Source organism: Ooceraea biroi, chromosome 10 (genome assembly GCF_003672135.1).
Source record: "Ooceraea biroi isolate clonal line C1 chromosome 10, Obir_v5.4, whole genome shotgun sequence".
Classification (NCBI taxonomy): domain Eukaryota; kingdom Metazoa; phylum Arthropoda; class Insecta; order Hymenoptera; family Formicidae; genus Ooceraea; species Ooceraea biroi.
Window position 1 is genome coordinate 8,690,623 of NC_039515.1, and position 27,841 is coordinate 8,718,463.

Here is a 27,841-nt window from a genome sequence, read left to right on the forward strand (position 1 = left end):
CCTAATCAGAGTTACTTCTTGCATGACTTCTTGCATAAAAATTTTATTCTTCTCTTTCTTGTAAAATATTTTGAACTTTGTGCTGTCGTTCATTATACATTTGGTGCTCGACTAATGGCTTTTGCAGTTCTGTTGTTTGCACTTGTTCTGTGATTAAATATATCTTCTTGTAAGAAATTTTGTTGTTGTAATTGTTGTGCTGCAAATTGCTAATTATTGTATCTGTATAAATATTTTTTATAAATGGAATCGCTGTATCCTTTAAAACACGAATATGTGGAGAACAGCTATAGTCTGTTTCACGAAAATGTTTATAACGAACTTAAATTGTTTTTTTCTTAACGAGCGAGCGAGCGAGAGAAAGAAAGCGAAAGAAAGAGAGTGAGAGACAGCGAGAGAAAGAGACAGAGATTATAGGTAGGACTATACTAGGCGTACTATAAATATAACCAACTTAATTACCAACTTACCAACTTAAATTGTTTTAAAACTATTACTGTCATAATTTTTAAATTTTAAATTATTAATGCATTCAGTACAGCTTCTAGAATTTATAGGGAATTTATATGATGAGTTTAACTCCAGAATCACAGCCACGGATATAATAAGTTCTCTTCATTTTTTCTTCCTGTAAAATATGTTTTTTTAGTTAATGATATGTATAATACAATTAACAATAGAAATTAAATTAAAATTGTCATATATTAAATATCTAAGAGGTTTCTTATTAGTATTATATGGAATCAATATTACAAATAATGTTTTACATATCTGAACTACAAATACATACCTGAACTATAACGCAATTGAGAATGTTGATAAAAAGTTCATTAATAAAATGAATATTGGGTTCAATGCTGTGTACCACTATGTATTATTAACTACTATTAACAAGAAAATTTACCACTATGGGTGTGTTCGGGGAGTTCGCTGTCAGCACTGTGTAGCGCTGCAGGTAGAGTTCGACCGAATCTTCGGCTTCGGCTTCGACTTCGGCCACCTTCGGCCAAAAATTACATCTTCGGCAAAACAATCGGCTTCGGCCAAAATGAGTCGGAAGGTTTTGCCGAAGCCGAAGGTTGAATGAGTTGAATCTATATAGACGCGCGAGCGCGGCAAGCGGCAAGCGAGCGCGATTTACAAGGGAACATCGCGAACCCGAAAATTCTGATTTTGATGAAACTTTAGACACATGATCTTTTCAATCTGTGACGCCTTTCCAAGCCAAATGCGCGGTCTATATATTATACGTCTTGGGTCTAACATGGCGGGGCTTGCGCTACTCTTGTAATATCTAGAGCTTTACCGCGACGCGACCGATAGGTGACGTCATCTCGCGGATCGATGATCGATTCCGCAACACTATGAAATTACGTAGTATATAACGCGCAGCCAGAGTTACTAAGCAACCATAACGTCGTTGTGCTATTGCTGTTCGTGGAGCTCACTATCGCTATCGCGCTGTTGGCTACACGAACAGTAGGGATCCTCAAGTGAGGGATAGGACACCGAGCGGCAGGATGCGGATTGGTCGTCATTAATGGGATATTTCCGCTTTGAATATATTCAAATATGTCAATTTATACATATATGTCAATTTATGTTTTTGCAAGGTTAGAATTAACATTATATTAAGAGTTGATTGAGTAGTGCGTATTAAGTGTTTTACATTAAGTGTATTATTTTAAAAATCATACACCGACTTAGGACTTATCTTATCGTCAGTTTATCGATAAATGAATAAATCACTTTTATAGGTTACATTCATGACACATACGTGAAACCGAACTGTTGGCCATTTTTAATACATCATTTCGCGCATGCGTTTCGTATACTGTAAAGTGAAGGATGGACGATGAATGGACATGTTCTCACTCTTTCTCTCTACAGGGAAAGGCCTATCCAGGTATAAAGATCTATGTTTCCAATTGCTTACACATCTTAACACAAAAGCATTTTATTGGCTATATATTATCTTGTAAGATTTTTTAGATAATATATAGCCAATAAAATGCTTTTGTGTTAAGATGTGTAAGCAATTGGAAAGCACCCACTACTAACGCTGGTGCAATTTCTCCCAGAGTTTGCCCATCCTAGGCTATACTTATCTTACGAAGCAGAGATTCATCTTGCGAAGAATTTTCTTGTTAAAAGTTCGTTAGTGTATGTAGACAGCCTACTTACAACATGATAGTCTGACAGTTAATTCGATCGATCGGCGGTTCGAAAGGCGACACCATTCTCCGTCGAAGGCGCGACAGTTCAGAAGGGTCAATCCTGGGTGAACTCTGAGGGGGTGGTTCAGCGTGTGACGAGAGTAGCGCGGCACTCTCGATTCCGCGCGACGAAACGCGGCGAGGCCCAACGACAACGGTGGTCCGGTGCCGCGCGATTTCGTCCAACAATTTATTAGCCATTATCTGAGACAATGCGGCTACCTGGGCGCCAAAGAGCACGTACAGTTTAAAGCGTGCGATTTCGTCGCGGTGTGAAGGGTGCGCGAGAGGTTCGATTTTTTCGTCGCCGACGCGGGAGGAAGCTGACCGAAGATGGCATAGGTGGACCACGCATACACACCTTCCTCGATCTTCTTCTTCGACGCAGAGAAGCGAAAGCGGCGAAGCGGGAGAGAAAAGGAAGAGAGAAGGAGAAAGAAAGCGAGCGAACGAGCGAGCGGAGGTGAAGAAGGCGAAGGAGAAGTGGAAGAAAAAGTCGCCTAATTGATGCTTCGTCTTTGTTTTGGTTAATTCCAACATGGTTCGGCCATTAAAACGTCCCGCTGTATCGGCGGGCCCGATCTCCGGTGCGAGATAAATGATGACACCCGCTCCAGGGGTACTATACTTACCACCACCACCACCATCACCGATCACCCACCACTACTATCATCGTCGCCATATCGCCATCACTACTACCACGCCATGGTGCGCAACGCGTTTCCATGCGTTCACCATGAAAGCTACGTTTTCGGGGTCCACTTCTCTCGTTCACGCGGCAGACCTGTCGGCTCCCGAGGAAACCCGAGGATCAGAACGAGATCTCCTGTTCTAAAATCTCGTTTTTCGAATTTCGGGTACGATGGGAGCCCATTTAAGAAAGGAAAAGCGCGAATATCGCCAGTACGCCATTGAAAAACACTAGCTTGTATATACAGACGTCGGATTGACCATGTCACGATAACGCTGCCGTGGCGTGGTTGATACCGGAGAAAGTGATGAATCATTGAGCGGAGCACGCTGCCGGACCCGCCGAATTAAATTGTAAAATCGTCGGGAGAGATCGCACTTTCCAGGAATCGGAAGTGCAATGTAAATTCGCGAGAAATGAAGCAGGGCGTTCGGGGGGTCCGGAAGCGCGCGCGCGCCACGTAAGGCCCCGTTGCTAGGGAGGTCGTCGCACGGCGATCGGCAAAGTGGTGGCCGAAGTGGCGGGAATAAGGTCAAACGACTCCGGCGCGGCTCCGAGCGCAGATATCATATCGGGAGGAGGACGCACGGCGCCGAGAGTGTATAAATTTGTAAAGCCGGGAGCCGGGCCACTCGACGCGGAGTGGCATTAACGGCCGGCAATCGCCACTTAAAACACTGAAGTATTAATGTAAAACACATCTCCTGATAGAGATACCTCTCGCGCTCGTGAGTCTCCAGCACGCACGCACGCAGCCAAACACGCACGCATGCACTGATCTCTCGTCGCGACGCCGATTTCTGCGATTCCTCTCCGACGTATCGCCGGATCGCCATTCTTAACAATGACGAAGCGAGGATGAAGAGAGATTACCGGATCGTGTACGTACTTTGTCTCGATTGTCGCGCGCGCGCTCGATACGCGCGCTTTCACGTCGAGTGAAAAAAAGGAATCCCCGCCCGGCGCGCGATAAGCTTAATGGATACTTGCGTAATGCCACAAGCGCGGAGAGAAAACAGTGATCTCAAGCGGAGCCTCTCATTTTAACTGAATCAACGATACACCACTGTACGTAGATATTTTTCCCATTTCTCTTTCCTATCTCTTTCCATCCTCCTTCTGTTTCATCCTCGCCAAGATTTTGTAATGACAGTTATAGCTGAGATGAGCAAACTTTCCTCGCAAACTCTGTAGCTTAATCGCAGGCACTAACGCTTATTCTTGCGCGAACAAATATTCCGTCCTAGTCTCGCATTGCTCCGCCGTCATTATCTTGTCATTTTCCAGCGAGCGTTGATCTTTCGCAAGCGATAAATTGAATAGCCATTTGTGAAACACGAGGTCCGGAGAAAATCGTGATTTGTGCGGCGAAGTATGTAATAGGATAACACTGAAAGCCGGCGTTATCCAGTGAGTTTGAACTTCGACACACCGTACATTCTCAAGGAAAATGCTACAATATGAACAGCGACGTGGACTCTCCCTGAAAATATTGGAAAACGAATATGTTAAGGGCAACGTCCTTTGCGCTGCCGAGCGTTTCCTCTCGCGGCGAGCAAGGAATCGCAGCTTGAACACACGATCATTAATTATCGTCACGAGCGTTATCTGCCGTCAACGACGACGCTGCCGGCGAGGACAAGGGTGACTTGGTAAGGTGGAACAGGAACGGGAAGCGAGGGGAGGCGGAGAACGCGGCTAAATAGAAGAAATCGCGCGACCGCGACGACGGCCGGCGGATTTAATTAAATTAACGCTTAGCGCGAGATCAACAAAGGTGCGAGGCGAGACTCGCCCTCGAGATGCATAATTGAATAGCCGAGGAATGACCCCTCCACCACGGAGCCTATTCGAGATTCTTTGGGTGGTCCGTCGCCTCCGTCGGTCCCCGTCCGGTTCCGAGGCTCGGGGCCTCGTTACCGGCCCTGGCGACACATTTTATTGCCAGTTTTCGTCCGGATGATTATTTAGCGCTTTACGAGGGCCGCGATCCGGCCTCCACCAAGGCACCGAAACATCCGGTCGAAATTCCCTCCCGATCCCTCCTCCCTACCCTCCCACCGTATTCCGATAATTACGCCACGAGCGCAGCAAAATCGGGAGATGTTTATCAAGCCGAATTACGACGAGATCAATTCCACGTGCGCTCTTTGAGGAGGTTCCGAGTCGTAATGAGAATCGGCGATTTTCTCGTGAAGGCTACCACTGGCTTTCCACGAGTATCGTCGTTCTCGTCGTCGTCATTGTCGCCTCTCATCCCACCGCGTTTGCCATTGTCCTCGCTTCGTTATTTCGATAGTGCTCGCCGCGAAAGCGGTTACAAATTTAATAAATCCCAGGGTGCTTTAACGGTGCGAGCCGCGGAGGGGGACGTCCCAGCGTGCCCGATGATAAAGGGACTAGATCCTCGAAAAGATAACGGACGCGTAATTAAATTCAACTTGATTTTATTGCCGCGGATGAGGACCTCGTTTATGTGGGTTTTATGCCTTACGAGCAAATTCTGAAACTACACTTTGATAGTGCCCCGAGATGAGCATTATACGTCAGCCGCGGCGTTCTTCAGCGCTTTATCGCCGCAATTTCGACGTACGGCTACAAATCCCTTAGTCAAAAAGGTACCAGCCTTTATACGCATCAACGACGCTGAGAGTTCCAAGTATAACGGTTGTTACTCCGGGTAACATACGTTTTAAATAATTAATACGACGTAAAACTTTTACGAAGCTTTTACATTCGGTTGCTATCTATTTATACCGTGCAGAACGTTAATTAAAGAATCGATTCTTCATCCAGTGTATAACAGTTGTGCAAGCTACGACTATGTTCCTGTATTAAATTTATAAATTAAATCTAAGCCATGTATGTCTTTTAATAAAGTGCTCCATGTATTAAACGAGAACGCTTTATCAAAGTCTCGCTAAATCGATACGCCAAGCCGGATGTGGTCAATGTTTCTGTTTTGTTGTAGATGCACGACGGCGATCATTAGTAATACTTAAAAGTGCGTGCCTTCATCAATTAAGCTTCAGCCATGCCAACTTTTCACTCGGCACGTGACGGAATAACAATGTGACACGCGCAAGGGGCCATTATTCTCATCGCTATCTCGACTCCTTTCAGAAATTTTCGGTGATACACCTTGATATACCATATAGAATATTCAAGACCACGTGTGCGTGGACACGCAGGAAACCGCCGAAAACGAAGGACAACGTGCTCATAAACGCGCACGATTCGTGTGTCTGAAATCTTGGCCAATTTGGTATTCAGCGCGACTTTAATGATTCATCGTGTACAAAGACGAATCCCTAGACGAAGCTTGGGGGGTATCGTCGTCATTGTGCATCACCATTTACACTCCAAATAATTACCGAGGTGTCGCACGCGCGGAGTGTCGCGTGGATCAGTGACGTAGCATAAGAACTTGCGCGAAGGATCGATCATCAGGAATCATCGGAAGAGATTCTTGCGTGAAGTCTTTCGCCATTTTGTGATTTTGTTCCAGGAATATTTAGCAAATTGCAGAAGCTTCACGATACTTCTGCTTGATACAACGTGACGACGAGGACGACACGAACCGAAAGTCGGAAGAAAATTCCACAATTGCTTAGATCTTATGGTTGAAGCTACGCCACTGACCTGAACGATGCATGGAGGTGGGCACGTGGCCGTCCATCCTGTCACGTATAGCAGAGATACATCTTCGATTTATTTCTCTTCCACTTCACTTTTTTTATGCGCCGGAGCATCCTCCTATTGATGCTATTGTCGCCCGCTCGCAACTGTATATTCCAGCTAAATCGCTACACCGCCGCCATTGTGGTCGCACGTTATCCGATGGAGATTTTCTACCTCACGTCCCATAGTCTCGAGAAAATTATTCATCTTGGATACCTGATCCCGCTATATTGACTGCGAGCGACATTCCTCACATCATACAGTGATTTCGTTTCCGATTTTATTTCGTCGTCGCTGAATCACGTGGGTAAAAATTATGTTTGGTAAAAGTTAGGGCCGAGTAAGGCATGCCGGCTCTGACATTCGGTCCTGATTCGGTAAACCAAATTCGGCCCGGATAAGGGATGTAACGCATTTTACAAGTTTGGACCGGATCATGTCTGCTGTATCTGTTCCTAATATGGAAATTGAACAAGGTCCTGATCAAGTAAACGCAGGGGGGAATTTACAACTCAAAATTTTGTATACCACTGCCGATTTTAAACAATGCTATAAAATTCGAGAAAACACTGCCAATTAATTATTCTGATCAATTTAATCAAAATCCCACCGTACCTCCCGTAAAACGACAATTTAAGTTCACAATTGTCTCAATTAATCTAAGAATAATTAATATTAATGATTTATAATAGGCCACTGCTTATTTTTTTCAGTCCACTGCGGTAGGTTATTTATAATGTGATACGCAAATGTTTCTTGCGAGAACGTTACGCTTGGCCTGGCCATCTATCAGTCGCTTGGTAAATCAGAAAAAAGGAATATTCAAGTCATCGTTGAGCGGAAGTAGACTTGTCTGCTCGTAAACAATTTCCAACAGGACCTCAGAGAGATTGTCAGGCTCGGCAGGACGAACTATTGGTTGCGGAAATGGTACCTTGTCCACGCAAGGTCAGAGGCAACGTTCCTCCTACTCGCCGATTTAATCGCTCGTAGATGGCGACATCTCGGCGACATCTGACGACAGAACGGAGGAATGGGAGACGTACTCCTAGTCACGAAAGGATACGCGCGCGACATGGAACGCAGAAGAACTCGGCGTATGGAAGTCACACGGTTGTCCTTGATTCATTCAGACCCTTTTTATCTTGAGAATTCGTCCCGGAAAGGACGCTCGATTTCTCGGAAGACGTGGGGAAGGATGAAGGGAGGAAAAGAGAGAGAGGCCCCTCCCTGCCCTGCCGGACATTCAGGAAGATATTTAGACCGGACCGTGAATGCTGATAGCGAGGGAGAAGAAGAGCGCTCGGACGGGATGCGGACGCATCAATGGGCTCCATTCAGCTTCGTTTCTGATGCTATCGTCGAGTGGTTTTCGGGCCCGGGACATCGATCTTGGTCCCCCTAATTATTTTCAAGATGGAGATTCGTGCCGGGCCTAGCCCGGTTTTCGTGCCCGGCTATTTTCGACCGTGAAGACGTACCTGCTGCTGACGCGGGAGCGTCTCCTCCGGTAGGAAGATAGCTGCGTAATGTCGTCACGCTCCGACGACGGGATACCGGGACGATTTCGCGCTGGAATTATACGATGTCCGTGTCTCACAGTGGCTCATATATCGTAGGGTACTCTGCATATTTGACTTTCGCGCTAATTGGGAAACGGAGCTGAAGGAGAGAGAGAAAAAGAAAGGGAGAGAAATGCCGTCACCGTTCATTTTCCATCCCTGTGAGAAGTACGCGAGTTTACATTCAATATACGTCTCAATATTACCCCCTCCCTCCAAAAAAAACGAGAGAAATGTCGGGAAGCGTGGCAAACGGCTAAATCCTCATCAGAATTAAGAGATTATCGGGGAAAATGCCGCAAAAAGTCGGCAATGACGAGAGCCTGAAAGAGAGATAAGACGCCGAGCGGACGCGCAGCGGTGATCGCGGCCGGAAGAGACAGAGAGAAAGAGAAAGACAAGTGAGTGGTGGAGGGAGGGAGGGAGAGAGCGGCCAAGAGGAGAGGCCGTGAAACGATGAGGACCCCGAGGGTACCCGCGATGATGGAACGTGGCGGAGAACGCGGCGGTGGAACGCAGTGCCGTAGGCATACCGGCCGTGGTTCGAGAGGGGGCCCTTGGCGGGGGGTGGTGACAGCGGAGCCCACGGACCGCGGGGGGCCGCCTCGGAAGAACCAGGAATTTAACCACGAATGGCCACGCAACCAGCGGAGAGCCGTCACTTCCAGCGAGCCCGGGCATCCATTACCTCCTGGTGCCCTGCCAACCACCGCACCGCCACTCGTATCTTATATTAATATATTATTTACCTCGCTCCGTGCCGCTATAACTCGTTGCGCCTCGTTGTACTATCTCGCCGGACGGCAGAGAACGAACGAGAGAGGGAGAGAGCGAGAGAAGAGCTCCTGCTCGAGGTAGAAAAAAGAGAGAGAAAGCAGGGAACGGCAGAGTCCGAATAAGAATGGCCGTGGCGTCACGTGCCTCGCATTGTTCTCATTACTCGACGGCGAACGCAAGGCGGGAGATCAACGATGATCCGGTGCCTAGAGAGAGACCCGAGTGCTCCTCCGGGGTCGAACCGGATTCTAGAATGTGAGTGAGAATCGTGCAAAACGGACCGAGCGAGACGGATCCTTGGCCTCGTGCGTGACGATTTCCACGCTGATGTCGCATGCTGATGTCGCACGCTGATGTCGCACGCAGGAAAATGTTTCCGCGCTGTCGACCGCACATCCAGCTGATTCTAGACTACGATTACACTCGAGATACGTGACATCATAAATCCCCATAACTCGTCAAAGTGATATTAAAGACTCGGCGGCGACGGTGATAACCCGGTCGCACCCCTCGACGCTATCGCTATCCCTCTCTTCTGGAAACCGGCCGTCGGCCGCGCCGCTCGACGTCGATCGAAGCATCATGAAAGTCATGACTCCGCGTTAAATTCAGATTAATGTCCCCGTGTTGCACTTCGTCGGCGACGGGCGGCGGCGACACGCGTGCGATTCGCGTGACTAGATCCACGTGTGCGCGGGTGAAACACACGTGTGTCAAGATGCATGTATAGTGACCGGGTCGCATCCGTGTCGGCGGTCATACGCGCGCGTTACGGCGATACGGCAGGCTTTATGGTATCGCGTACAAAGAGGTAGAGCATGGGAGACTACTGCGAGCATGGCGTGGTGTATTCATTTCCATGCCAGTCTCTCGTAAAGCTGACTTAATTTAATGTACCGTTCCAGTGTTCCTCTCTCCCTTTCTCCTTCTCCCTCTTTCTCTATCCGCTCTTCTACACTCCTCGTCCACTCGCATCCCCCATTCCCTCGTAATAAAATCATAACGTTCCGCGGATTATCCGCGAACGCGGCAACACCATCTTCCTCATCTTCTTTTCCTTTTTCCTCTTCTTTCTCTTCTATTTTCGTACAACCGCACAGTGATTCGGCAAATTTCTAGGGGAGCAGATCAACAGGAGACACACCTCGTCGCGGGCTTCTTTTTCGTGTATTACGAAGGAAGGATTTATCGCACGAACGGGGACGCGAGTTATTTCGATTGAGAGAGCCGTCGTGTTTCCTCCCGTGCCGTTCGTCCCGTGTATTAATAGCACAGGCTCTCATAGTATCATTGCTATATCGTGTACGCCGACAGCGGTTGCGATAATTCATTTAAACGTGCCCGTAATCGCAACGCGCTAAATCACGTATATCCCGGCCGCGCATTCGTTCCTTTTTCGTGCGAGTTTGCAGCGGGGACGACCGGGCGCGCCACGTTGGGATATCGAATTGTCACTACGAACGTAAACGCAGCAGGTAGAAGCGCCGTCGGGGCTATCGGTATCAATAATCCCTCTCCCCGCGCGTGCTCGCGCGCGCGGCCAAACCGCGGCGTTTTGTTTCTTGTCCGGCACGGCGTCCCATACTTAAGGCGCGCGTATATGTACGTCATGCATACGCATATATATGCAGATATACGCGTGCCAACTCGCGAACGTATACGCGCGTCGTAGCAGCGGGGTCCCGCAGGGAGAGAGCAGAAGGATATCCTTTTTCGCCGACTCCTACGCGCCCGCGGGACGACCGTCCCTAATGTCTAATGAATGGCCCCCAATAAATTCATAAGCCAGCCGAAACATGCCCGCGAGATGCAGAACACGCCGCTGATCCACCCGCTCCTACGAGCGCGCATAAAGCGCGCTTTCGGCCGCGAAAGTCGCTTTTATAATATGCGTCCGTAGTGTCCTGATACCGGACGCAACAAAGTACAGCGGACTGCGCTACATTCTGTAAGCATGAACGAGGTAGGTACCATCTCGTAAAGAAGAAGATGACAAGCACGACACACGAGAAGCTGTTTTAAGCTAGCTTCTAGCTAAGATCTCAGCTTGGGCCACGTCATCAATAAGGACAATAACAACGCGATCGAGATGTAACGAAGTTATTTTATTAATGACGTTCTCTCGATTTCCTCGCATGGATGAATTTGCGCGCCGAATATCTTCTCTTTTTCTTTTTTACGACATTATGCGTGCCACTATTACGATCCTATCCAAAGACGGGAAGCTGGCTGCGAACGTGGGGAAACACCGAGCTCGTTACTCGAGCTTCTTCACCGTCGCTCTTTTACGGCGAAACTTTCGCACTCTGCGCGCATTAAGACAACGCGTCGCGGGGAAAGGCGCACGGAGAGCTCGGCTATATAAGTAATACACGTCCCTTGACGCCCTTCTTGTTGAAATTTTCGACCGAACAACGCGAGCAAGATTTGGGACAGCTCTTTACACGAGGAAGCATTATTACTCCGAGCTCTCGTTTGTAGAAACTAACTTTTGGCTTACAATATTTACCGGGGGCGAAACCAGAGCGGCAGTATCGACTGAAAATTTTATCGGACTGAAAATGGTATATTATTTCGTCCGGTAATTCAAACCACAAGCACGCGCAGCCGAACACGCGTCGGACATTATAGTCGTCAGTTGGATAACACAAGATCAAGGCACATGCATTAGTAGAACTATCGTAATAAATTCTGTACAAGATTTATTCGCCGTGCAGCAATTATACGATAATAACGGAATCGCTCAGTCTTGCAGTCTCAGAATCAGTCTCTCGAGAAACGCGCATCAAGGCAATCGCACAATCTTGTACTTATATCATAAACCGCAAGCGAGAAGAGGATAGTAGTTTGCAGCGACGCTTCTTTGACAGCGCCAAATTGAGATGTTCCCTTGATGCACCCCGTGTACGTAGCATGCGCGCGCGCGTGTATGCGCGCGATGTATCGTCGCGAAACTTCAAGTATCCGTACAAACTGTACAATACGTTTCGACAGCGACAGAGAGCACGTACACACGTATACGTGTACCTGCAGATATGTCGTAACGTAGCTGAAACTCGCCTGAACTTTGCTCGGCGAAAAGAGACGACGAGGTTGCTCTCCCTCGGCGGCTGGCGCGCCTCGCGAGTATACGCGGCGCCGGAAACTCCGCTTTGACGGAAACATAACGTCGCTCGCGAGAACGTGGAAACGGAGCGCGAGGCAGTTGGCGAGAAGAAATCGAGGGGTGGCGCGAGCGTGTCGCGCGAGGGATGAATCGGGCTGAACTGTGAGTTGACGCTCGACTTCGGCCGAATCTCCTCGCATAAGAGAGAAGTCGCGAGTCTGTCCTGGTGTTTTGCGAACTTTCCCTTTTTTCTTTCTTCGAGGGGGTGACAACGGAATACTTTTGAACGGCAACAGGATTCGCAAGACACCTACAAGTCGGCACGTTCATGTTTACCGTGCTGTAAATTTAAAGGTACAATTAAGTAAAATGCATTCTCCTTGTTCAGCAAAATGAGATGAATAATTAAGGATTTATATTATTAAAAATTAGATATTGATTATATTATGAAACTAATTATCATATTATAAAAATAATTATTGTCAGGGGTTGTGTCATTAAGGATATCATTTATATTATCAAGAATCATTGTGAATTGTATTAAAGTAACAATTTTTATGAAACATTACTTTTGATTGATCGATAAATTGTACAAGCAAATCATAGAACACGCGACTATAATTTCTTGTGGATGGTGATACTCAAACTCAACGCGTCAAAAATGTCTCGATTGTAATGGGGCGCAGAAGTGCACGAAAAGAGATTGACAATTTCGCGTCTTAAGCGCACTCAACACGAACGTCCGTAATCACAATCGCAAACGACCGCTTTAAGCCTGAGTCGCAATCGCGCCGAGATCGTACCGCGGCATTACGCGGTAATGACCTAATGACACTTCGCACCTTTCGGCGGCTCTTCCGTCCGCTGTAATTATTCGTGGCAGCGTGGTAGTTTTCTGCACGTAATACTGCGATTTGTCGGGCAACATTGTTGCGTTCGTGCGCGCGGTCCGCACCGCGCAATATCGCACCACACATCCGTACCAATAAATCGTTAAATTAATTTCCGGGCCCACGTCGTTCTTTCTCTCTTTCTCTCCCTTTACGCAATGCTGATAACAGTGACGTTTCTCGTGTATCATAATCGTGAGGTAAAAAGCTTGATTAATATCACCGTCGCCGACGATAAATGGATAACAAGCTAGAAGTATTGCGTTTTGTCGCGCGATACGCCGCGCGTGCTCGCCGGTGCAGCGCGCGGAATATCTCGCCGTTAATTCGGCGTGATTATTTAAATATCGCTTAACGCGCGGTGTATCCCGCTGTCTTCCTTTGCCGCACGTTAGATCGTATACAATGTACGTGGGAAGCGGCGGACGTGCCGGCGTGGCGAGAGAGTCATTGCTCATTAACGTGGCGATATCGTTGGATCTCCGGTTGCGGTAATCTCGACGTGTACTCGTAGTAATTTATTGCTGATAAGGCGCCGGGGAAGGTGGCATTTATCGCTAAAAGCATAATGGCCGCTTTGGCATTTATTATCAGCGAAATGGCAACCCGCGGCGAGCTTGATTTATGATTGAATTCTATGATATATTTTTATGCTCGCGTACGCGAAACACGGCTGTCCGCACCTTGCGCGAGACCGTTTCGCCCTCCTCCCCCCCCGAGTGTATAATCGCACTTCGTTACGTGTAGAGTACACACCATGTTGATTAAATTTCGGCCAGACCACGCGGCGAAGCCGAATAGAAAATTTATAAAGCAAATTTTTTCTGCGGTCGAACGCGTTTATCGCGCGGCACGATGATGTATCGCGTAGATAAGCGGAATACGCAATCTCGAAACAAGCTATTTAAAACCATGTTCCCGTCCGCAGTAATTTATAGCGATTATGTTGTTCCGTGTCTCGTCAAAAATTCACCGCGCGACCGGGGAAAAGACCGTGCGAGGCATTGCTTCAATCTTTCCACGATGTCCATCGTTTGTTAATCGATTCACGATCGTACCGTCGGCGCGGGAAATCGCGTCCCGACGCGCGCGAGTTCAACGTACACACTCAATGCGCGCTCCGCTGACGTTCATATGTCTAGAGAGTTCCTGGTCGCAATCGCGGCCGTCATAAAGTCACAATCACCGCGCGGTGCAAGTGTTACACCGTATAAAAACGCGTAGTTCCTGCAAGTAGGAGATGGCAGCACCGCACTGTGCCGTGTGGGATTAAAAAATAGGGACCGAGAGTGCGGGAGAGAGGTCGCGAGGATGGACAGAAGAGAGAAAGGATCGGAGCGAAGGGGTTGAGAGGAGAGGTGGCTGAAGACGAGAGAGAGAAAGAGGGAGCGGGAGAAGGAGAGAAAGAGGGATGGCTGAAGCGAAAAAGAGAAAGGGAGAGAAAGAGACAGAGAGAAACGCTACGGTAGGGGGAACCGGCGAAAAAAACGATCGGCGATGAGGGGGATGGGGATAAACAAACAGGCGACGCACAGAAGAAGGACGGAGGATGTTAATGCGTGCGTGCGCCACGGTGGTGTGCGTTTAATCTCCTCCGCGACACGAAGGAGGGCCGATGGGAGTCCAGTCCGCGCCTCTTAGGAGGGAGATGACTCGACTGCCTTAATGATTCCGGGGGAAAATAATGAAACATGACCAGGTATCAGAAAGGGGCGTTACTTCGCCGCACAGAGCGGAGGAGGAGTACGAGTCAGAGAAAGAGCTGGAGATGAAGGAGACGGAGGGTGAGAGAAGCGAGAGTTTCTCTCCCTTTTCCTACGCGTCGCTGATATAAGGACCAGGATACGGCGTCTCGCCAAGCGAAGGAAGATAGGAGGCACTAATGAGGTACGCGAGAGGTTGCACGGGGGAGAGGAGGACCCGGAGAACATCGTCCAAGAGCAGAACGAGGGAGAAAGAGGGAGATAAAGATGGAGAAAAGGAAAGGGGAGAAGAGGATGTTGGTGGTACCGGATGGGGACGAGAATAGGCAAGAGCAAGAGAAAAGAGGGAGAAAGAGATAGGCGAGAAGGCCGTGGCTCTGGACCGCTGATCATCAGCGGGGATTGGCCTATGGGGCCCGAGCACTGGCGCGACCTGGTTGGACGAACGGACCCCTCGGTGCACCAGGTGAGAAAAACTCACCTGGGAGGAAACCATGCCTCTGTCGGTGGCTGGGAGTGGTGAAGCTGTTACGGGGTGGCGCGATCATGAGGGTACCACGTTCGTTCATAGCTTATTCGTCCCCATGCTGTTGCTCCACCATGATCGTTCGCCGAACGCGATCATGCAAATCGCGGCGTGCCTATGTCGCCACCTATATATCTAACAACACGTTCAACATCCAGAAATCTGAAGAGAAACTGGAGAAGACGGAAAATATATTCCACGAAAAGAAATTTCAAGAACATGCTGACGTTCTATCAAAATAGATCTTTTTCACTTGCTTCACTTGCTCATATTATTCAAGTTTCCTTGCTTGCGGAATCCCGAACTCGCTGAACGGTTCGGTGCGTCTGAGAACTGTTACAATCTGCAGGGTGCGTGCTGAAATCAATTAGCGGAAGGATAGATAAGTGTGCAAGAGCGGTTGTATTCTATAATTATAAAGCGGATATACAATATCGCGGCCATTTATTTAATGACGAGCATATTAGAAGACGATAACAGAAAAATATTATCGCGACGGTGGGACCGTCTTGAAACCCGCATCATAAATATGCAAACCCCATTCGGGATGCGAGATTGCCACGATCCCGAGATACCCCTCGTCTCCTTTGTTACAAGTTACAACTTTGTTACAGTCCTCGAAGATCATGCTCGATAGAATCGGTCTTTCCTCGACATCACGCTGCGTATGAATGCAAAATGGGCCACTTTTGCCACTTCCAACGCGTCCGCGTGAGTCCGGTTTGCCGCCAGGAAACGATAGTTACTTTGTTATCGGACGGATGCAAACTCGCGCAATTATCTGTAATTACTGTTTAATGGCGAGTGCTGCGGGAACGACGGGAGGGGAGCGGGGAAGGGGCACCTGCCTGTCAGAGCCTGTAGGCCACCTGATGCATCGATAGAGCACACAGCGCACTGGCGTCTAATTGCCTCGGATATTTGGTAAGATCGCGCAGATACCGCCGACGATGTTGCGGAAGTAGTCTCGCCGCGTATCTCACCTTCCGCGAGGTGCGTTTTGCATACGATGTAAATCACGTCCTCATCGTAATCATCGCTCGAGCAAAAGCCAAACGATTTTTTGCGCTTGGCCCGCAATATGAATAATTTCAACAATGACGATACGAAACAGAATAAATAATTCATCTATGCACTGAAGACGTAAGACATAAAGTTGTTACGTTCAGATCTTTTATGTTATCAGGCGAGTTTTGTAGTGGACGAAACAGTATCTCCGTATCGTTAACTCAAGTTTCTTCAGACGAGAAATAATTATCTTGCGTGTTCCTTAGGAGAGCCAGAGAAAGAAGATGAGAGGAATAAGTTCCAGAACGGGAGTTCTTGGAAAATCCGTTGATGCGTATTAATATATTCAGAAGATGCGAGAGAGAATAAACGCATCGTTTTTTTTCTCTTTTGCACATGAATTAATAAATTAAGTTCGATATCTTCTTGCAATAATAATTGCGGAAAAATTGCAAGTTTGACCTCCCCCGTCCCGCTAGCGAGTGCACGGTGAATAAAATGCACTTACACAACAGGCAGCGCTAATGCGTGTACATGGCATCATACACGCGTTTCCAGATAAGGGCTTATGTTCAATAATTAGTGTATGCATAACCCATGTTTGAAGGAGGCTTATCACTTCCCTTAACCATCGGCTGGGATAGTCGAGTCACCGATTATACCAACCATCGAGGTCTCCTTCCGCAACGGCACTCGAAGACGCATTTTCGCGCGCGAGATCACTATGGCGTGTATCGCAATTAGTAAAAATGGAGATGGCAAACTTACGTGTCCGCAAACCCGAGCGAGTGAAATTTTCATGATGGGCGAATTGCCTTATTACGCGAGATTATATGATTACAGAAGCGGGACAACGATTATTAACCCGCGATTTCGCCTGTTCGATGATACGTGAAACAATCAGGATTGATTGACGTACTCGTATGTAAACTCGTTGATCGGTCTTTCAATCACAATCCATCAGCTGAGTGGATCAAACAAATTTGAAAGAAAATCGTACCTGTCCGTGGCAAATGATGAATCGTTATTTCGATTCCCGCGTGCGTGTCCCGCGTGCGTCTTCGTAACAGAATTTACAAATTACAACATACTCGTTCCCCAAAAGAGAGTTATCTAGAAAAATTGCGTTTACAGAAACGTAGCGGAAAACAGTGTAAAATTTTAATTTGTGTATCGGATAACTGTTTCCAGAGGATTAACTCGAGTTTCGGCGCGAAATCGTTTCTCGTTCCGCGTCAATTATTCACTCGTCCCTCCATTCGTTTTCTCGATTGGAAGACGAGACCTTGTCGGCACCTTGACAGCTTTACGAATCGGTTGATCGACTTTCTAACGGACGATCGTTCCGGGCGGGCTTCTTCAGATCGTCCGCGGGATTGGCCGGCTCGCACAAAGACAAGGTGGGTTACGAGGGGATCGCCGAGAGAGGGTTGGAAATCTCGCGCTTCATTTAATTAATGAATGACGGCAGCGTTCTTGCTGCCTTCCTTTTTTGTGGGAGAACCGCCGCCGCTCTCATCTAAACGTAGTTCTCTTTAGGGTCCTCACACGGTTACGAGCGCGCGTCACATATTCATCACGCGGGTCTAACTACGGCGCTTTTTATGGGCCTTTCACGGATACATGTATACGCGTGGAAGACGGCGATGTACACGGCTGAATCCGGGCACACGGATAGATCTAACCAGGACATTCTACCGCGGCAAATCTTTCATGTTGCCGCACGACAAGGTGCATCCAGAACCCTTCTCGAAGATCGGCCATGATGGCGCCGGCTATAGATATCTCGGGGCATCGACCATTAATGTCGAAGACTTCTCTCGGTCGCTATCTCTCCACCCCACCGACCTCCTCGAATCGCGACACGAACGGTATAGGATATTTATGAACGCAACGCAAATCTTTAAGCGCGATAGATGATTAATTATATCTACAAGTCAAGGAGCATTTTACATGTATGTGTGACATGTATGCTGGTAGAACTTAACTTAAGTAGATGATACTCGCTAAATTTTTATTAATATTTATCGGTTAACACTTATCAGTACATATCTCTCGAAATTGAATTTCGGAATCAGGATCTTGGCCTTTCAGACCTCCTCGATCTTCTTATTCGACCCGTTACATTTAGACGATGTAATTAGCGGTTGCTGATACTGGGACGTTTCTCCGACATGTTTGCCCGTGCCAGATTTCACGATTATCGCGGATACGTCGACAGAACGTCGGCCGAAATCCTTTGAAGATATCGCGTATCTGTCTACTCGTTGTTTGATCTGCTTCGAAACATGGACGAGCACTCCGTCCGCCGGTGATAACGGCCGATCATCGCTGATATTCGGAGCGATTATAAAGCCTGTCATTCGTCCTGGGCAGATCGATCTTATCGGTTATACACACATGTGTGTGCACACATGCATAAGAGGCACTCAGTGAAATAAATATCAACGATAATGCCGCCGTTATATTTTTCTCGCGCGCACGAGCAAATAAAATATTATCATACAATAGTTTCCTGCAATGAGTTACACATATAACACATCATGAGTAGTATGACATCATATTGTTGCTCGCGCATTGCTGCGTATAGTGACGTGATGTTGGGTCGGTTCTTAGACACGGCTCGAGGGGTCCAACCAAAGTGAGAGTGACTGATTAGGGCACAAAGAACCGAATCTTAACGCGGGTATTGTTGGTGGTGCAAGTTTGTATACATATCTCTTACGAGCACTCGGAAGTATCGCGATTCACCCTTACGTCGCAACGGAGACAGGCTTACGCGCGAGTAGCGTATTAATTATACCGCGCCTGCTTATAATGTAATTTATGAGGGCGCGACGAGAGCGCGGGAAAGAGAGATAAAGAGAGAGAGAAAGGAGAGAGTGAGGGAGAGAGAGCGAGCGAGGGGATGCCGGGCGTTATCAATTCCGCGAGATTAATCACTTAAGTTTATACTGGCCCTCTCCTATCCACTTTACTCTGTAAGTAGTACTCCTCACCGTGCTTCCACAGCTTCTCCCGTGTCTCGACACCATCAACACCGCTCTTGATTTATGAGGTGGGAGCGCATGGTGGGTCTGCTCGGCGTGCTATTACACTAGACGAGCGGTCTTAATAAAAGTTTATCCGGAGAGTCATTGTCGGGCTGGGAAAACCTTGTGTTAACCACCGTTTCATTACAACGAAACAGTCTCGCGTCATGAAAAGCAACATTAATCTTTGCTCAAGTCAAGAGGAGTCTTGGTGAGGAAAGGAGAGCGCTCCGGGGAATCGTGCGGTTATTTATATAAATAAACTTGCAAAAGCGAACATGGGATGCCGATCGAGGCAATTTTCCCGGTAGCAGAACGTTAACACTCTGTTCGCACCCGTTCGCCGCTAAGCCAACACGGATGATCGATTAGACGTTGTACTACGTGTTTACTAATTTCGCGATGCAACTATTTCGCGACTTGTTAACGGCATGATAAAATCCAGATAACGAGCTTGTGTGCAATCAAGCGTGCTTCAGGAGGGACGACAAACATCTTAAGGCATGATTCCTACAACTGCTGCGAAAAAGCATGTTCTTTTTCTTTTTTATTTTAAACGAAAGAATTTGCGCAAAATATAACGCTCGCGCACTCTGCCGAGAACGGAGCGAACCCGTCTGTGATTCTTTCCTCGTTGCACCGGGCACGGGCATTAGAATCGTCTCGCTCGTAGGACTCCGTGTCGAAGTGCGGGTAATTCAACACGGTGACAACCGTGGTTGCTGCACACACCGTTGGAGGATGTGTCCCCTCCGGCCCTCCTCGCCATCAACGAGGGACGGAGGGGTGGCTGCCGAATGGCCACGGCGGAAGGGGCACCTTCCCTTTCCACTGGATCTCCTGGTAACACTAACCCCCACTTTTCTTGCTCCGCCACGGTGCCAACGAGGAGGGTCTATAACCGTCCTTTGTCGAGTCGTGCTGCCACCTGCCCAACAGCTTCCACGACCTTGCCCGTGACTGGTCGCCGAGCACTTCGGATTGTCGCCCTGTCTGATCCTGAACAGTGTGGGATGACGTCTGTATAAGAAAATCTCAAATGGTCCCATCAGAATCGCGATCGGACTTGATCGTATCTCTCAATCATTTGCTCGTATATACGCGTGGAAATCATTCTTTAAGGATTTTTGAGCAAAGTGGGACACCACATGCTGCATGTAGAGTTGAAGACATTTAATTTTCAATATCTAAAAACACGGATACAAGCATTGATTGCGATAGGTGTGCATATCACGTGACGAAGGACAGCAAAGGATACGAGGTAGTGAAAGGGGAGTCCTTACATTCAAATATTTCATATGATTGGTTGTATGTTCATGTACACTGCATTGGTACAATTCAATTGTAGACTGAATAGCTGCTAATTCAGTCGCTTCTTGCTCAAGTCTCGCAACCCTTCATCAACGTATCACATGTCCCAAAATCAGAGGATTAGGCGCTAGATGTGGAGAATCACGCGGTACGAATTTATCGCGTGTGTGTCATGAAATTACACAAGGCATCCGTGCGCGTAGAAGGGAATCGTTTTCGATGTCGACTAAGCATTAACATATACGTGATGTTCCGTGCGAATAATTGCGCGTTGGCGCCGTGCATGCGATGAGCCACAAGTTTGCCTGCGCTATATCGAACGTATGAGTCCTTCCTGTTCTCTTTCTCTCTCTCTCTCTCCTTCTTTGGTATTACGTGCACTCTGCTTATCGCGCGCAATCTATAATTGCGGGTTATTGCCAAGACTGACAGTTTTCGTAGAGATCCTGCCTGGATCAATTCTCGTACAAGGGGACACGTCTATTTTACACGCGTGTATCGCGTCATCTCGTACGACACATCGTAGCTTTGCACATTTTCGTGTGCATTAGCGATACGCATCGCTGATCTACATCGCACGTCTAACATTCCATGCATCCGCTCTGCCAAATTGTTAAAGGTACCAGGTAACATCTATATCGCTGCCGCGCAAGTTGTGTACTCACGAGTGTTTGATGTTGTCGTCTTAAGTTCTAACGTTTGGATAGAAGTGTTCCGGACTCTGTTGGAGAGTATTTCGGAAAATTGAAACAGTATTGATATCTATTCCAGTGACGACGCATCCCAGATTGATAATGAATCCTAAAGAATTGATCATAAATTTCGTTTACGAACCCTATTATGACAGCTTCTGAGTAATTAAAACGTACACGTTACACAGGCTTTAATAAAAAGATGGGCGTAAAATTCGATTGATGAACAACTCGCAAATTAAATTAACTGTTGATTATTTCGCATCACGCAATAAAAACTCATCAAAGCGACGGAAGAAATCGCGTGCAAAGTCGAAAATGGCGAATCCCATTCGTAAATGATCCAACAACTAATCTATCACAGAACAATGGCGACGTAACACGATGCACACGCCGAAGTCGCTACGTCACTCTGGTTTGTTCGTTATCGCTGACGAGTTCCCGTGGTGTCTACATTGTTATCTCGGTTTATCTCGTCGTCGGTATTCTGATGGCGACAACAGGAGATGGCCACCGTCGCTTCACCCATCACGATCTTTCGTCTTTAACACCACAAATCTCGTCCAAAAGTCAAAATCATAGTTCCTCGTTGACACACGCATTGCACAAGAAGTCTAATATCGATGCGCAACATCGGCCGGCAGCTGAATTCCCGAAGATCGCCAACAGTTTAAAGCGGATCAACGTTGAGGCTCTCTGGGTCGACAAATTCAACGTCGCATTCGCGGAAAGTCGGCGCCGTAGAGACGGAAGGAGTAGGAAGGGGTAAGAAGACGGTGGAGTAAGGTGAAATTGAAGCGCAAGTAGGGGAGCGAGGGGAGGGACGACACGACGGAGCGAGAAAAAAAGAGAGAAAGAGAGAGAAATGCTACCTACGTGCCGACACTCTGCGATGCACTCACGAAGAAAGGAAGGTGCTCGTCCGTGTACCGTACCGGCAGCAACGCCCTCTTAAAGAAAGCGTTGGGCGACGAGGGGACGAGGGCCGACAAGCGAGCGAGGGGAGGGCAAGTTTGCGCGCGATTGTGTGTAGACCGCGGTGTTAACAAACGGTACACTAATGTTTCACATCTCGGTGTGTATCCCTCCTCCCGCCCGTCTCACCCGTCCTTCTCCTTCAACAGTCTCGCTTCCACGACGGGTACCAGCATCGCTCTGCGGTCGAGAGCGAGAGCGCGAAGCGGTGGTAGTACGGCGTGCCGTGCACGTCGCTCGCGGGGTGACGACGAGAGAGAGACGACGGCGCCGCGAGTTTCAGTGGTAGTCACTCTCGACCGTGCCACAACAACTACCCGCGGAGGAGAGAGGGTGAAGGGGGAAGGCAAGCACGAAGGAGAGAACGGGGGCGGGGCGAGGTTAGTCCGCGCCCACGGAGGGGAAAAAAGCCGAGCTCCGCACCCACCGTGGCGCGCTGGAGGGGGCGCGAAAGAAGTGTGGAAGGGGACGATTTATCCGGCTCTCTCTCGCGCCGCGCTCTCCCCTACACACTGGCATCAATACCAATACGACGCACGTGGTCCGCACTCGATGCGTCTCTGTGTGCGCGTGTCACTACTGCAAAAATATTCGTTACCACCAGGTATGCACACAGGTACATGCACGTGTGCACGCGTGTCGTCGGTCAGTCGGCGAAAACCGTCGGTGCGTCTTTTTTCTCAACCCGCGCGGCTTCCTCGCCCCCTCCCCCTCTCAGGAAAGACTTCCCCACCAGTGCGAATACTTTTATATACTTCCGCGCCCGCGACCCGCCACCTTCAACCGCCCCCATCCGCCCCTTTTGTCATCGAGGTCGCACTGGGAGGGCGACAAGTTCGCGCGAGCGAGCGAGTTTATCCAAAAGAACTGTGCAAAACATCTTCACGACATGTTTTTGCGTCGTCATCCTTGTCGCAACGATTGTCGCACGCTGACATCTTATCATATTGGGACACGTTGCACGCGTTGTTTCTATTGGATAACCCGAGTCCAACTAAATAATCGAAGCGACATTGAAAAAGAACAGTTTGCAATGAGGTTGTTCCATGATCTGTGAAGCAGTGATGCGAGACCTCACGGAATCTCGACGCAACCTGATGAGATGATTGACGCTCGGAGGGTGCAACGGGACGCTCGTGCGACGTTGTTACGTTAAACTGTTGGAACGACCATGGTACTCGGCGTAAACGCGTGCGTGTAATACGCTCGTCGGAGCGACGATCGTACATTTGGCGATGTAAACGAGGGAGACGGACGATGTCGTAGGTGAGAATGAGACTGCGAACGACACATGGGCGAAAGCGAGACGGATGGATGGAAGACGAATGGTTAGACAAAGAGGAAGCAAGGGAAGCAAGATAGGACGTGAAGAGAGATACAAAGAGGGAAGAGGAGAAACGGAAGTTGGTGTAGTCAAGTGTCGCGTAGTGCGTGAAATAAGGAGGAGTGGCAAGTAGCGCGGCATCAGAGCTAACTCCGAGCACGGGAAGGGGCACGAAATAGTCGACGATCTTGTCCTCGCACACAGCCAGGGGCAGAAGAGAGAAAAGAGGAGGAGGAGAGGAGGAGTAGGAGGTAGAGAAGCGAGAAAGAGAAAGAAAGAAGACGTGACGATGGAGCCCGATGGTGGGAGACATGGCTCGGAGTGTGCGGTCGTGTCCGAGGAGGAGGAAGAGGTGGAGAAGCAGCCTGTGCAACTACAGGAGAGAGGGCAACGAACAAACTACCGGGAAGAAGTCAGCGGCGAGTAAAGCAGCGCCGCCGAGGCTAAACTTCGGGATCTATCGAACTAAAATTGTCGTGTAGTTTCTGCCTCCGTGCCTCCCGACCCACCCCCATCCCACCCCTCGTCCCACCTTTCGTTTCACCCCTCCGTACGCTACCAACCGCTCACTCTTCTCGCCCCACCACACTCGAGCGTGGCAGCATCTCGGCCGGTCGCGTCCCCCTCCGTCTCATTCAACCCATCCCCTCCACGAAACGAAAGCCGAGAACGAAGAGGGAAGAAAGCGCCTACGGTGGGGCGTCACACGAGAAAACGAGGCAGGCGTGGGAAAGAGCGAGATAGGGATAACAGGCCGTCGTATGAAAGAGCGAGAGACAAAAAACCGAAAGAGAAAAGGACGGAGGAGCGAGAACCCCGACTCATCGAGCGAGGGGAGGGGGGAAAACGCAGCGAGCGTGTTAGCCGAGCCCCACGGGCGACTCACCATATTTTATTGTCGCGTTTGCTGACGCTAACCGCCGGCTCCGTGGCCGATCGACGAGGGAGAATGCCGACGACCCGTGCGAGACGAGAAGAAGAGAGCCACGCACGACGCTCGGTGTGCTAATACGAGTGCCACCCGTGATACGAATTCGCGCGCGCGGCGGGTACGAGGTGGCGGCGAGAACGTGGCATCAGTGGCGTCAGCGGCAGAGGTGGTGCCCGTGCCCCCACCACACCGCACCGCGCACCGACCTGGACCCTCCCACCCGTCTCGCCGAGGGCAAACCATCTCGCAAAAATCGTCCCCCTTTCCGTGGAAGGAAAAGAACCACGGCGACGACTCTGCCACTGCCACCACCGCTACCTCCACCACCATCAGCGGCGAGTCGAGCGTTTCTCTCGTCATCGGGGCCACCACCACTAGCGTGATACTATCGTCACCGCCAGCGCCACCGGCACTGTACCCGTCGCCTCCTCCTACGACACCCGCGATCAACCGTCATCTCGCGGAACGTGGGTACGACGGCAACTTACAAACCGCGGTCACGTCGTTCTTCCACGAGCGGCCGAGAATACGTGTGAGACCGGATGACGCGGGAACGACCTATTTCAGTGGTGGGCGAGCCAGTGCTCGTCGTACGATAAATGTGGAGCGAACTCATTCTTCGGTAACGGTCGGCGTGAAAGTGTGTACCAGGATAACGATTGGACATTCAGTTCAGTTGGACCTACATTGGACATCTTTCCTGGAAAAGGAAGGGTTTTACGGAGAAGCTGTGAAACGGGGAGAGAAAGAAAGAAAGAGGGGGCACAGGAGGAAAGTTTGAAAGAGAGAAAGAAACGGAGACAGGAGGGGAACAATAAGACGAAGCAGGAACGTGTCTGGTTTCTGTCGCCGTTGTGTTGGGATACGAGTGAGCGTGCATGCGGCGGCGAACGCGCGCCGTCCGTCAGTTCGTACTTGGCGCTTTCGCGGTGCGCGCGCGATCGGTAGCGCCACGGAGAGCCACGATCGGCTGCGGTGCGGTCGGAACTCTCAGCAACGCTGGGTGAGAGGAGGACATAGGAGGAGGAGGAAGAAGGAAACGAGACGTGCCTCTCTCTTTCGCGAGTTCGCGAAACGCGTGATTGCGCAGGCCGACGAGCGACCGGCTGCGTCGAAGGACCCCGAAGGATAAAAAGAGACGACCGGGTGTGTGTACGTGCGCGCGTGTGTATGTGTGTACGCGCGCGATTCACGTCCTCACCATTCTCTCTTCGTCCGCCTCCTTCTCTCTCTTTCTCCTGTCCTCTCTCCGTCATTTCTCTCCTTTTTCAGCGGTGTCCCTCCGACACCCTCGCTCAACCTACCACTTATCCTCTCTCTCTCTCTTTTGCTCTCCCTCCCCTCCCCCCTCGATCTCCCCCGCTTAGCTTGCTGTCCCGTCCCTCTAGCGCTCGCTCGCTCTCGCTCCCTCCTCCCTCTATCTCGTTCACCCTTCTCGCTCCCACCCACCGCGCTCGTCTCGCTCGCACTCGTGGACCGTGCACCTCCGCCTGCCTTCCTATCCGCCGAGCGGAGGACTGGATTCCGTCGAAAAGAAACGACGATTCGGAGGATAGTCGCGACCGATCATAGCTGGCGCGTCGATCGGATCAACGGAGTGGACTAGCCGTCGCGATTAACCGCATCGCGACCGTATATCGCGGCAAGTACCGACGCGCGTTACGCGCGTCCATGGTCCTCTGATTGTTTTTTTTTCTTCCCGCGACGTTCATCATCGCAAGACACTTTAGTGCACCGGCAACTCGTCCTCCCTCTCTGTCATTCTGGCCGAGAGACTTGCTCCGAATTAACGCGAGTGTGACGAGACGTGCGGACCGTGACACGGCTGTCAGCTGCTGACGATCATTCACGCCGATCTCTGCAGATCTCCTCGGTTCTTCGCAAGAAAGACATAAGTCCCCCCCACGGAATACCGGAATACGGGCGATGGACTCCCAGCATAATTTCCGACCACCAACTTGTAGCCGCGTGTGACATAGTGCGAGTGCATATGCCGGCAACATCGGACCGCCTGCGATCCCGACCGGATCGAGTGCAGTCGGGCATCGAGTCGCGACGACAGGGCACGCGGGAGTGTCGTCAGCGCGAGTAGCGCTCCGCCGAGGGGTGACGGCGTCTCGCGACAGACGGGCTTGTCGCGCCTCCCCCCCGCGTGAGCGCACGGCTTCGAACGCGCTGGTGTAAAGGGGGAAAAAAAGGAAGAAACGGAGAGGCGAAAGTGTGACGGATCCGCGAAGTGACAGATCCGCGTCCGGAAGTCGCGCGAGCAAGGCGGATGTCGCGGACCTCTGGAACGATGATCGCGTAGCGGCGCCCGACCATCACGGCCCTGAGCGGCCGACACATCATGTCACAGTTCTCCTTCCGAGGATCGCCAAATCTACAGGTGAGTGCACGATCCAACACGCGTAGCTCGTCGCTGACGTCGCGACGTTCTAGCCTAGTGAATTCTCGGACTTGCTTGTGCGATTAAGAATCGCGGCGCGCTGGTAACCATCCCGTCAGCTTGAAATTACGTCTTCCGTCGCAGTTGGCATAAAAACTCGTTTGCTCATGTTGAGCGTTGACGAAACGCGAATGTCTCTTGCGCGAAAATTCGAGAGATAAGCATAAATGGATGATGCATGTTCGTTCTGATCACGAGTGCTACCGAATGCGAGTGTCGCAAAGAGAAAAGAAGAAAGAGACGGAGAGAGAAGACACAAGCGATCCGATAAGGTCACAATTGATGCAAGGAGTCGGTGATTAGAGGCGCGGCGGATAAATAAATCAGAACAATTGCAAGACTTGCGTCGCTAATATTAATGATACCCGCGTCACTTATTGGTGCGTTAGTCCAGTTAAGTAGTTTATTTTTTATTGCATTGTGAAATGTTACGCGTTATTTAACGCTCATTTGACACGCTGTGTTAAACAAAAAATCGGTAATTATCCGAGAGATATACTGTATAAATAGATTTGTGGCTGCGTCGATAAGCGCTGCGCCAAGAAACGAGAAACGTCATGTGCGCGATGTGTACCATTGCCTTTGCATTTGTTATGTTCCGGAAAAAATGTAACGCCGAAAAATGACGGAATTATTCATCGCGATTTGTGTCCTTTGATGACGCGTCACGCTGATCCTTTAATCGCGAAACAAGCTAATTGATTCAATCGGGTCAAGTGTGCTCGTTTAAACGTTCGGTCCTTGTTTGTTAACAACGTGCTCCATTTTTTCCCGATCGGTAGAGCTAATGCAAAGTCACCATGTATAATCGTTAACAAGGAACAGAGACGTAATCGTCAGCATTCCATTTCTACTAAATTTCTGTTTGTATTATCCACCTCGGTTTGCAGGAGTGATTTGAAAAGTGGAAATCCAGAAATATCGGGCCCGATAAGTATATTTCATAACTTTTTTGTTATTTCTCTACGTA

General features: G+C 49.4%; 1 protein-coding gene and 1 long non-coding RNA gene across 3 annotated transcripts in view; one reads left to right on the plus strand and one right to left on the minus strand.

Annotated features, from left to right (window-relative positions):
• Nucleotides 1–18,608: 18,608 nt before the first annotated feature.
• LOC105283704 lies at nt 18,609–22,442 on the minus strand. Of its 2 annotated transcripts, none has more exons than XR_003407171.1 (2): nt 22,072–22,442; nt 18,609–20,191 (listed from the first exon to the last, which is right to left on the minus strand). It is a non-coding gene; the product is annotated as an uncharacterized LOC105283704 (long non-coding RNA). The 2 variants fall into 2 exon arrangements; XR_894719.2 differs by lacking the exon at nt 18,609–20,191 and adding an exon at nt 20,344–21,891.
• Nucleotides 22,443–24,754: 2,312 nt separating this feature from the next.
• LOC105283703 (iroquois-class homeodomain protein IRX-3) overlaps nt 24,755–27,841 on the plus strand; it is a 31,297-nt gene continuing 28,210 nt past the window's right edge. The window contains exon 1 of the mRNA XM_020033110.2: nt 24,755–26,811. Coding sequence (XP_019888669.2) covers nt 26,773–26,811 — 39 coding nt within the window. The 5' untranslated portion in view covers nt 24,755–26,772. The remainder of the gene's footprint in view (nt 26,812–27,841) is intronic.